The sequence below is a fragment of the Limulus polyphemus genome, unplaced genomic scaffold (genome assembly GCF_000517525.1).
Source record: "Limulus polyphemus unplaced genomic scaffold, Limulus_polyphemus-2.1.2 Scaffold2485, whole genome shotgun sequence".
Classification (NCBI taxonomy): Eukaryota; Metazoa; Arthropoda; class Merostomata; order Xiphosura; family Limulidae; genus Limulus; species Limulus polyphemus.
This window is the reverse complement of record NW_013668095.1, coordinates 78,578-90,870: the sequence shown is the minus strand read 5'-3', so window position 1 is coordinate 90,870 and position 12,293 is coordinate 78,578. Positions and strand designations below refer to the sequence as shown.

Below are 12,293 nucleotides of genomic sequence, written 5' to 3'. Positions count from 1 at the left end.
AAAACAATAATAGTAAAGTAACTTTTACCTTTAAAACGTAAAAGTAATGTCTGTTTTGTTTTCTCTATATGTATCTAAAGGCTGTACACAATTAGGATGGCTCTGATACTTTATTATACTGTTGCAAAGAAATTAACATGCATTTTTATGTGTATTTTATTAAGCATGTCTTTTGTTAGCTATTAAAAACAGAAGAAGTCTGAACCTTACAAGTCACTATTTATGGAGACAATCTCTTATTTCACTTTTCTGTTAGTTTGACAAAACTCAGACTTGTTGGGTTTTTTCTGTATAAAAAAAAGTAATACATATTGCATGTACCTTTACAGCAAAGAAAATGGAGAATTGTGTGCTCACAAAGTTATGTGTAATGAATTAATCTAGTTGCTTAATTCTGGGCTCATTTATATAACTTATGCTTTGTTATACAGTCTTCTGTGTTTATTACGTTCTTAAGTATGACCATTTTCATAAGGTCTGAGATGGATCCTGTGGATATAAAAGTGGAACTTGGACCTAAAGAACTGTTCAGTATCACAAAACTATTGGATAAGGTAAGGATGTTATATATGATTCAATATTATGTAAATAAGTTTGCATTTTTAACTTTAATAGCAGGAGAGATGTTTTTGTGTATTTGTAGTTTTACAATGCTTATTAAGACAGTATATGGTGTGACTCATTTGTAAAAAAAATAATGTCATAGGTGATTTAATTGTAAGATTAACCGACAGCTGATTTGGTGATTTAATTTTTAGGGAAAGTGATTGCTGGAATTTACTTTTGTTATGGATGATTTAATTGTTAGATTTGTGTGAAAGGACACACACACAATGCTTAGATTAGAGTTTGAGTTTATTTAGCAGATACATACACCTGTGATAATATCTAGGTGTTAAAAATATAAGAATCATCTTCTACCCAGAAAAAAAGAGTCAACTGAAACAACCACTCCCACTGAATTTAACCTTTGGCATCCATATATGTTCCTCTCCAATAAAAAGTTAAACAAATATAAAAGGAGGAAAAGCTTTATACCAAGCTATTCAACAAGCTTTTTATTTCAACACAGAAGTATCTATCAGAAACAGGCTATAATATATATTTATTTTACATTTATGAAGAACAAGGGGCTTTCTGTTGGTCCATTGAGGCTTTCCTGTTCAATAGTCTAAAGTTTTCAAAAAACATTTAAAGCCAGATCTTATCATTTAAATGTTTATCATGCTTTCTTTTAAACTCCCTTAATTTTACTGCATTCCCCACATTTGAAAGCAAACCATTCCAAAGGCCACCCACCCTGTTAAAAGAAATAAAACTGTCTTAGCACAAAATGGCTCCTATCTTGCCAAAGTTTATATTTATATCCCCTATTCCTTCCATTCTTATCATTAAGGGGGAAAAAAGATGATGCATCAACAATTTCAATTCTCATTATCTTAAACACCTCACTCAGACCCCCCCCTCTAACTTTTCATATTTCAAAAGATCTTAACCTGTCTTCATATGACGACCTTTTCATCTCAGGTATCATCTTAATAACCTTCTTCTAAATCGTTACTAATTCAATGTCTCTCCTAAAGTTAAGGAGCCCGAGACTGAAGAAAATACTCCAAATATGGCATAAGCAGGGACTTACACAATGAAATTATGACTGATTTAAACTTACATTCAGTATTTCTGAAGATACAACCTGAAATCCTATTTGCTCTACTACTAGCAACAGCACACTGCTTGAATGGCTTAAGAGACTGATCAATCAGAACACCAATATACTTTTCTTCTGTAACACTATTAAGACTATTCTCATCAAAATTATACTTATAATTCTGATCGTGATATCCCAAATGCATTATCTTGCACTTATTACAATTAAAAGCCATCTGTCATTTATTTGCCCAACTTCCCAAATAATCTAAGTTCTTTTGTAAAATAGCAGCATTCTCCTCACAGCCAGCAACAGATCAAGGGTAATAGTGATATTTGCTAATAAATTAATAGATGGCCAAATTAATCAATTCCATTTGAATATTTGATTAGCACAGTGTTCTTTAAACACTGGTATGTATTAGCAAAGAAATTTTCATGACAATTGCTACCAGCCAGTTATCTTTCCTCTAGTTATCAGTTCAAGAAGAAAATTAAAAGTTAGAGGCAGGTGCTAACAGACAGTCTCCTTTCTTTTAGTCAGTAGTTCAATATTAGTGATGGTAACAGATAGCCATAGTAGCTTTGCCATAAACAAAGACAAGACAAGCAAGTTTGGTGATAATGAAAATAAAACCTAAGACTCGAATCATGAGCCATCCCACACCCCTCAAATCACTAAAGCTGAGCAAGCAAAGTAAAAAAAAAAAAAAAAAAAATCAGGCTAATTTTAGCCTGATTACAGATAGCCTATTATGTAGCTCTGTGCTTAACAACTAACAAACATAATATCAGTATTTTGATTATTTATATAGTTAGACAAATCAAAAATAGTAATAATTGTAATTTTGTTTATTTAATCTTATTTCGTTTAATCAATTCGTTTATATAACATATAATTGTTGCTCGTAAGTAATTGATTATATTGATTAAATTTTTCAGTTCTAGACTCAATACCTTAATATTATCAATGAGTTTAAGTAATTTATTGACCATTCCTTCATCTACATCATTGGTGTAAATCAAAAAAAAGCAAAGGTCCTAACACTGAACCCTAAGATACCCCACTTGTGACATTAATCCAGATGGTTGAATTCCATTTGAAAATCCAGATACAACATATCCATACTCGTACCTTCATCTACGTAATCAGTAACCTTGTCAAAGAATTTTAAAGCTTTAGTTAGGCATGATTTTTCCTCTAGTTATACCATATCTTAAACTTTGTTAAAGGACTTTGCAATCATTTTTCTATCAGACTTTTAAAAATTGTTTCCAACACTGACATGACATTTGTAGGCCTATAAATACTGGGACAATTTTTATCACATTGGCCAACTTTCAATTTTCTGGCATCTGCCCACTATTCTAGGACCTACAAAAAAGTAATAGCTTAGCTCACAAATCCAGTCCTTAATCTCCTTCAAACCCTTAGGAAAATAATATCTGGCCCATGAACTTTATCAGTTTTTAAATTTCACAATTTTTATTCTTAAATTAACATGCTCAAAATTATTGTGATCATCTTGTTTGATACTGTTTCTATCTAACAGGTGTTCAGGATGAGGAATATTACTCAGGTCTTCATTAGTAAAAATTGGTGAAAAAAAATAGGATTTAATAACCTACCTATCTCAATTATCAGATATGACCCCCCCCCAGTAGCAGACTGTGAACTTGCAACACTAGAAACCGGGTTTCGATACCACTGGTGGGTAGAGCACAGACAGCCTTTTGTGTAGTTTTGTGCTTAACTACAAACAACCAAACATATATGAACCTTATCTCTCAAAAACTCTACTCCTGACATTTTGTTTACTCTTAATGTATTTAAGAATTTCTTACTTTTAATTATTACATTTTCAGCCAACCTTTATTTTTTTTATGTACATTTTCAGTTTCCTAATTTCATGTTTGACCAACTCTTTTTATCTATAATTCTCTATTCTCTCGTTGTACCAAATAATTTAAACTTTTTAAATTTAAACTGCTTTTTTTTAATTTTATCATTTATACCTGTTGTGAGCCATCCTGGTTATTTACTTGTAGATGCCCTTTTTTCTATAAGATATATATTTACCTTCAGTGTTTAGAAATTTATTTTTAGAATTTGTCCACATTTGATTAGTATTGTCTATTAATTCAGTAGCCTAATTTTCAAGAGATAATTCTTGTCATCCCTTCAAAAGTTTCCATGTTGAAATTTCTAACCAAAATTTTGTCATTCTTGATCTCCATATGCAGTAAAACATCAAACATAATTGAGCAATGACCACTTGCACTAAGATGTTTCTAAATCTCAACAACCATTTTGATATTAGAAGTTGACAATAAATCTAAAAGAACATTTCTCTTAGTGGCTTTTCTAAGCAATTGGTTAAAAAAAAAACACCCTAAATGGTTTCTAAAAACCTGTCTTTGACTCTTAGCATTTTCCAATCTATATGCTTCAAATTGATATCCTCCATAATTATGACCTCATTAACAGCTGAACTCTGTATATCACTGTAGAGTGACTTGGGGAGGGGGAGTGTAGAGTTTTAATAGTGCTCCTTTTTAAACATCAGAATTATTAGTGTTAGCATATATTTTATGTTTCATGTACTCTGTCTAGCACATTTCTTCTCTAATGCCTTGTACACTGGCCATTCAGTTCAATTTATTGAAACAATGCAACTGCTAAACACAACCCCATATACTACCCCATAATGGTCTGCTCGAGTGCTCGGAAGGAGCTGTTGCATATAAAATTTTGGTAGTGTGTGTTTTTTGTTTAATATAACAACTTTTGTTTAGGCAATGGATATTTATACAAATCAAAAGATTGAATTTTCTGAGTGAGTGGCATTATTATTCAAACATTATCAAAAGGTTTCTTTTAACAATAGAAAAAGAAAACTTGACACTGCTTGAATACTACCTGATGAAATTTTGAATGTTTAAAATTATCTTCTTATTCCTGGCTAGCAAATGAACCTTTGACCACAGCATTACTGTGATACGTAATATCCTTGCAGAATAGAAGCACTTTTCCCTAAGTTCAAATAGTATTTGTCATTTGGAAATAAAGTTGCTTAGTGTGTAAATTATCCTTGAAGTATTTTCAGTGTGTAAGTAAAAAAAAAATCATGCACACATACACATAAACAATGACAAAACCAGTCATGACCTTTGTTTAAAAAATAAAGAAATTGAGAAGACAAAGTTATTTTTCCCAAGTGTATCACCATTTACCAAATGATAGATGAAACACGAAACCTAACGTACTATAGCTTTGGTCATATCTGTTACGTCTGTTTCTAACAGTGCAGCCCTTTGTATGGTATCCTACATTGTGGCCTTATAAGTGCATTAAGTATACTTTTCTGTCTCAATTAGAAAGTTGGAAGATTCACGTACACCAAACCTAGTCAATGTTTCTTTCTTTGAATAATTTTCACTTACAAAAATCCTATTGATGAACAGAAGGGCTCATAATCAAAGTATGTTCAATCACCTTTGCTATAATCAGACTTGAAATAATGAACATAATATATCATCACAGATGTGGTAACTAGATAAGTGCAATGACGTAAATAAACAATTTTCCCCTACACAAAGCAGTATATTGCAGATTTTAATTGACAATTAAATCTCATTTTATACTGAAAAATGACCTCTCATCTTGTACCGAGACAAACCCACGTAGAGAGACAAAGAAGACGAGTAACGTGGATACTGCTAGGTATAGCTCGTAGCGCAAAAGGAAACCAAGACGTGCAGCAGCATATATCAATCATTTAGGTGTTTTACCAACGTGGGTAATATAACTAGTGCAAGAAATATATTATTTTGCTCAATGGTTCAGTAAATGCAGTTGTTTTTTTTTTTGAAAAATCTTTTACTTAAACAGAGAATATAGATACTTGTGTTTCTTAAGGTGGACTGGACAGAACCATGGATCATCATGCTCTTGGTATTTCATGGATTCGTTACTGTCTTGGCTGTAGCGACTCGTAATCATGGAAATATTCAAGCAGCTTTATTTTGCATACTATGTAAGTATTAATTTTAAACATTACGTCCTTACGTAACTTAGTGTTAAAAGATCTCCAGTGTACCTTTTTCTATGAATAGAGATACTGGATAATAGTTTATTTTTTTTTATATATTCAATTTTTTAAAAAAAGTTTCATCAAACTGCTAAAAATAGTGAAAAATGTTTAGATTAGAGTTTTTTAAAGTGCAATTTGTTTTAAATTTCTTTCTAAACTTAAGAAAATCTAGATGTTAAAAAGATTTGCAATGATTTAGGCTTAAATTTGTGAAGAGTTATTTTAAACTAAAAATGAAACAAATTTGAAATTTCTGAAAAGTATGAATATTACTATTGTGCTAGAACTTTTTGTAATACAGAAACTGATAAATCTCGTGCTTCTTGTTGTTAGTCCTAGTTTTATGGAAAACGACTGTGCAAAACGTTCTTTCCATGTATATTAAATACTTAGAGATTACAATATTCATAACAAAAAATACAACTTCAATAAATATTCAAACATATACCATGATAAGTCATCAGTTATAACCCTTATTAAAAAGTTTATATGTGAAAAAAATAATTATGATAAATCAAGGAAAGTTAAAAGATATATGACAATCTGGGAACATTTTTTGTATTTTTTTGACTGATTTTTATATTTATCAAGTACTTTTATGAGACAGCTTTATTTAGGTACTTAATTGTAATAGCTAAATGTTAATTTGACTCCAAAGCTTATAATCTCTAAAGGTTTACAAAATACAATAAGATGCTTAAGTTTTTGTGTGGACAACATTAGGCCTAAAAATTGTGATAAAAGTCATGCTAGATTACAGATATTTTGTTCCACACTGTTTTTAATTTATCCATTATGAGTTTTAAGTCAGAGGTATATAAAAATAGATGTCATTTTTGTGTGCTACAAGGCATTACACAGGAGGTCTTTCATTTAGTACTAGCACACACCAGCTGGGCTGGAGTATGGAACAAAACTTCTGTAGTTGTACTGTTTAGCATGGTTTATATTGTAATTATTAGGCTTATTGGGTTCCAGTACTTCATCTGTTCTTGGAATTCAAAACTGCAAATGATTTTAAGGAAAAACGTTTTGTGGTAGAGATTTTTTATCACATAATTGACATAATTGAAACATAAACTTTTCAAAATATGATACGTATCCAGTACGATGTCGTTAATTGCTCAAATTAATGATATGAACTTCTAAATATTTAAGAGAGAATAATATGCAAACACTTCAAGCTAATATTTTTATAGCATCATCTACATAAATCTATGTTGTGAGATTATTTTCATGTCTACAACAATTTGTTTTCTATTTTGTTTATACCAGTGTTAATGGTCTACTTCTCTGAGGTCTTGAATGAATGGGCAGCCAGGAACTGGAGGTGTGCTATTTTATTTATTATAATATAGCCAGTGTACATGTCCCATTGTTATCTTTATAGTCTTGAATCTATTTGCTCATACAATTCTGCCTTACAAAGCTTGGTGAAAAAAAACAACTCAATGATGCCTGTTTTGTTAAAGGAAACTTCTTATATTGAAATAATATATATATTTCTATAAATTTTCAGAAATTGTTACAATTATTTTATGCTCAAAAAGACTGTAGGACATCTCTCAGTGTAAATATTTTGCTTATTTTTGTAAGGTGATACATTTTGCGAACTTTTCTTAGTGTGTGGAAAAATCCCACTTTTGTGTGTGTGGGTGGGTGGGGGGGTTGCTGTTGTTTTTCAGATTAGTGTACATCGTGGGAGGAAATTTGAAAAAGAATCAAGTTTAACATTTTGAGAAATTAATTACAGTTTTTGACAATGGAATTGAATTCTACATTTCATTTAATACAAAAAACAAAAAAAATTGAGTAGTTGATGAGATTGGAGCAGATTTTAATGTTTCCTTATGAATGACAATTTATTTAACCACATTATGATAGTTTATTATTACTCTGATTTGATTCTACTACATGAGGTTACCTTGTCTCAACCTGACAATAATGTTAAATGTTTTTTAACAAATAAATGATAAAAGCAACTGACAAAAAATATTAAAATTACACTCAGCTGGAACTGGATACAGTGAGCCGAGTGATCAGGGTAACTGCTTCAGGCACAAAGCATAAAAATGGATTACCATGGAACTTGCTAGGAGGTGCAAACATGATGGCATGCCCTGGGTGCTAAATTTTGTAGTTACAGCCATGCAGAGAACAGTCAGTATTTCTGTCAAAAAAGGAATAAACTGTCAAACTCAGTAAATTGTGTTTTCAGCCTGATTTTTTATAATTTGTGTAAGTTATATTTTTGAACTAGTTTGTTTAGATCCACGGAATAAAATGTCAAACTTTGTTATCAGCCTATATATATATAGCCTTTGTACTTTACATTTTGAGTTATGGAAGTTTCAAGTGTTGTTATGAACTACTTTTGTACAAGTGTATTTGTGAACACTTACAACCCTCAAGTTTTTAAGACTTGCATGGTCTCAGACCTTGGCCTCTTTTGCATGCCTGCAGCAAGTACTTGGACAGTTTCAAGGCTGTGGTTATTTTTTTATATCAATTTTCATCTTTATAAACGAAATAAATAACTTTTATCCATTGAAACTCACCTGTGGTGTTATAACTATAGCAATGAATTGATTGCTTTCAAAATATAGTGTGTGAAGAATCCAAATACACACACATTTATCTATTTTTACTTTTAAACGTTTTTGTTCATTGGATATTTTAAAACTGGGTAATGATAATTTTACTATAAAATTTTTAATTGGAAAAGGTACATTTGACTTCTTTCCCCTTATAAATTGTTTGAAGATTTAAGGTTTTTGCTCTTTATATTCTTATCCCAAAACGTAGTGTTTATGAAGCCAAAAGCAATATTAGTTCAAATAATTATTAATGTAGAACAATGTCCTAGAGTTTTTTGTAATGTTAAAATATTCTGATATCAGGAATCTCAATGTATGATTTAGCATTAAAATAATACACTAGGCTTTTTATGTACCTACTTTATTTACTGCCTTACATGATTGAATTAAGTCTAGCAGCCATAATCTAATATTTAATTTTTTTCTCTACATGTATTTTGAATATCTTGCACCTATTACAGGCTCTTTGCCAGAGACCAGTATTTTGATAGCAGAGGGACCTTCTTTTCCACCATGATTGCTGCTCCATTGCTGCTTAATTGTCTATTTCTTGTGGTAGGTAAAATAACGCAGAAGACGTTTTTCATTTTAGATAAGCAATATTTTAAAATAGGATGAAACGTTTTAATAGTTATTTGAGGAATATGTGGATTTATTTCAACTCGTATTTTGGTTCATAGTCAGATCGGATTCTTGCTTATTTATTACTGTAATAAAAACGTTTCATCCTGTGAAGATGTTTTAAGTTTTATTGCATTGTCTGGGGATGTATATGTTTTTTGTTATTTATTAGACAGAAAACTTCTAAACTGTACTCAAAGTTGCTAGCCATCTGTTATCATGTTAACTACTGAGGATGCACGTGCAAGTTTAGCATTTGTTTGTATGTGTGTTAACGATGCAAATGTGTGTCCTAAATGAAAAATGTAAAGATTACATGTTTTAGATTTGCTGTTATTACTATTGTTTAAATTTATGTACTTACCTTTTTTTTTAGTATCTTTAGAAATAATGTTTATGATCTTTTCTTTCTGTATAAGAACACAAATGTTTTTGAACTTCTTTGAAAGCTGAATATTGATGTACTTTGTTTACTTCAAACTAATAAATGGATCATTCTCTTTATCTCTGGCCACATATATGTCAGATGTAAAACACACACACACACAAATGTTTTCTCAGTATGACAGGTTGGCCTATACACACAAGAGTAATATAAGCTTTTCTTTTTTAACAAATACAAAAACAAAGATAATTGTGTTAGTGAAACAAAACTTTCTATGTACATTTAGAAGATTTCAGAGTCTTCTACAAAATGAAAACTAGAAAGCCTGATCAGGAAAAAGTATTTTCACTGACTACATAAACTTTTGTTTTATCAAATATTGTGCTAATTGTTCTAAACAAAATTACAGATAAAAACTAGATTAACATATTCTGTTTTTGTTCCTTTAGTGGTTCTTACATAATTAAAAACACACTACCAAGTTTAATGCATACAGAACATATGGCACTTGTATTTAACTTAAGAGGTTAGTATGATATATCAGGTTACTGGATCAAGAGATATATTATTGTCTTTTGACTCCTTCATTATTTAATAATCCTGCTTTCATTTGTCATGCAATTATAGACCAACTAATATTTTTTTGCTTAAACTTTGTTTACACCACTGAATAGTGTTATATTTTATTAACACAGGGTCACTGGCTGTGGATCTCTGGGACCTTGTTGATAAAAGCAAAACAATCCCAGTTTAGGAGCAATCTTCATCGTCAACACACTCCTAGTGGTAACAGTCATTACAGACAAGCCCACGGTAGTGATAGCAGCTCCAAAAGTGACGTATCGGACTCTTCCAGCCATGAATAGTGTGAATAGGATGTTTGTGTAGTGACAGCCATTACAGATAAGTCCACAGTTGCAATAGTAGCTCCAAAAGTGACAACTTTATGTAACCATGAAAAGCTGTTTGAGGTCATGGAAGAGGTTTTTTTTTATATACACTAAGTATTGTATAAACAAATATTTCTAAATTATTTATGGTTAAAGCAAACATACTTCTAAAGGTTTTGTTTAAACAGTGAAAACTAGGCTTGGCATAAAACAAGAGAAGAGACATATACACATGTGAATTACAGTAGTAAAACATAATCTTCTTTGATGGTATGTCATCTTTAATCTTAACACACATTTCTGATTTTGTATAGCAGAACTATGTATGTAAAGAGATATAAATATTAATAGAATTCATGCTAAAGAACTCCAAGAAACAGCCAAAAGAATCATCTGGTAGTTTTTGTTTGGCATGAAACTGTGTTTTTTATTGGAAAGTTCTTAAGATGGTTTGGAATTAAGTGAACTGTGAGTGAGATGGGTAACTCTGATTCAGTATATGTAGTGTTTTTTATGTTAAGCATAATTTTAGAGGGTAGTATAATATAACAGGCACTGTAACATCGTGGGAAAAATACATGTATCAGTCTTCCTGTTGTAACTTAAACTTGTAGAATTCCATTCCATACATCAGTGCAATAACAAAAAAGAACAGACGCAAGCTCAAATGTTCTGAGGTAAATTTCAGACAGGTGTAAAGATGTTAGTTTTAAGTATTTAATATAAATATATATTTTAGATAAAGTCCTTCTAGAGGTCAAAGTTTATATGGTTTTAGACCACCTGAATAATAATAATATTTGTGTACTTAATGCATTGTCTCATACATGTAGAAAAAAAACCTTAAAAAAAAGGTCTTCTGATCCACTGTATAAGGATTTCAGTTTATTTCTTAAAAGATCGTCTTGGACTGTCAGTTGTCTGCATATTCTATTTTCTGGTTGAATTAAGAGTGACTTTTACACAAGTCACATGTGTTCAGATGAAAGGTTCCAGTTCTGCTACCAACTTTGAAGAAGTGAATGTTCTCAGAGTTAGTCTACAAACAAAGAACTGATTAGAATGTTCTGTTCTCAAGGAGTTCTGATGAAAAGATACTTTTAGAAATACGTATAATTGTTCTATTTCAAGAGTAAGTACTTTCATTAAGTGTCGGTAATGGCTCACATCTAACCTTATTAAACATGTGCCATGATTATGTATTATTTTTATTAAATGAAAAATGGCCTGGTTTATCAGTGTCCGTATGTTCTAGTGTTCATCCTCAAGTTCCTAGATTATCCATTGTGCCATTCAGATGATATTCTTTCTCTTTAAGGTTTTCTTCCCTTTAGTGTTTTGGGCAAGTTATTCTTGGCCGTTTTAATAAAGTTTATCATAATTTATTCTAGTGCTACATAGAATCAAGTTTTCAAAGGAAGATTGTCCTGTTATAATATATAGTACGTTTTATTTGCCTTGTTTGTTATTTTTAATGTAACATGGCACTCTAATCAGCAGTTTAAATATTTTTTTAATAGTGTCATTAAATAGTTGTGCATCATGTAACATTCAGACAATGTGAATATGTAATATGATTCTTACTTGCTAAAAATATACTTTAATGAAAGCCTGTAAAAAAAATTATGACCCATAGTTCCTTATCATTAATAAGAAATCTTCTTATAAACTGTAGTTATTAGTGAATCGGGTATTGTTGGAGTTTTATTTCACTCTTCTATTTGTTTTGTATATCATTTTAGTGTTCTTTAAAAAGTTACTTATAATTTCAAAATATGTTTTTTATCTTTTAAGTCAAGGTCCAATCAGAATAGTGTTTTATAATAAACATTTCAGTATTGAATAGAATTTATTGCCAAAAAGTCTTGTATAAATGTATATTAAATATATATAAATAAAATTATAAAAGACAACAGCAGTTTTGTTTTATATTTACGTTAATTCAATAATTATAGACTAAAAATTAATGCAAGTTGAAAAACAATTTTTGATTTTTCCATGCATAATTTATTATTGTTTACCAAGAGATGGCACTACATTAAATGAGAAATAACTTGAA

The 12,293-nt window shown here is 30.4% G+C and overlaps 1 protein-coding gene across 1 annotated transcript in view; it reads left to right on the top strand.

The window, feature by feature from the left end:
• The window catches only part of LOC106467093 (transmembrane protein 18-like), a 14,435-nt gene extending 3,377 nt beyond the window's left edge, over nucleotides 1-11,058 (top strand). The window contains exons 2-6 of the mRNA XM_013927410.2: nucleotides 476-554; nucleotides 5,567-5,684; nucleotides 7,017-7,071; nucleotides 8,800-8,893; nucleotides 10,040-11,058. Of these exons, the coding sequence (XP_013782864.1) occupies nucleotides 483-554; nucleotides 5,567-5,684; nucleotides 7,017-7,071; nucleotides 8,800-8,893; nucleotides 10,040-10,210 (510 nt within the window). The 5' untranslated portion in view covers nucleotides 476-482 and the 3' untranslated portion in view covers nucleotides 10,211-11,058. The remainder of the gene's footprint in view (nucleotides 1-475; nucleotides 555-5,566; nucleotides 5,685-7,016; nucleotides 7,072-8,799; nucleotides 8,894-10,039) is intronic.
• Nucleotides 11,059-12,293: the final 1,235 nt, after the last annotated feature.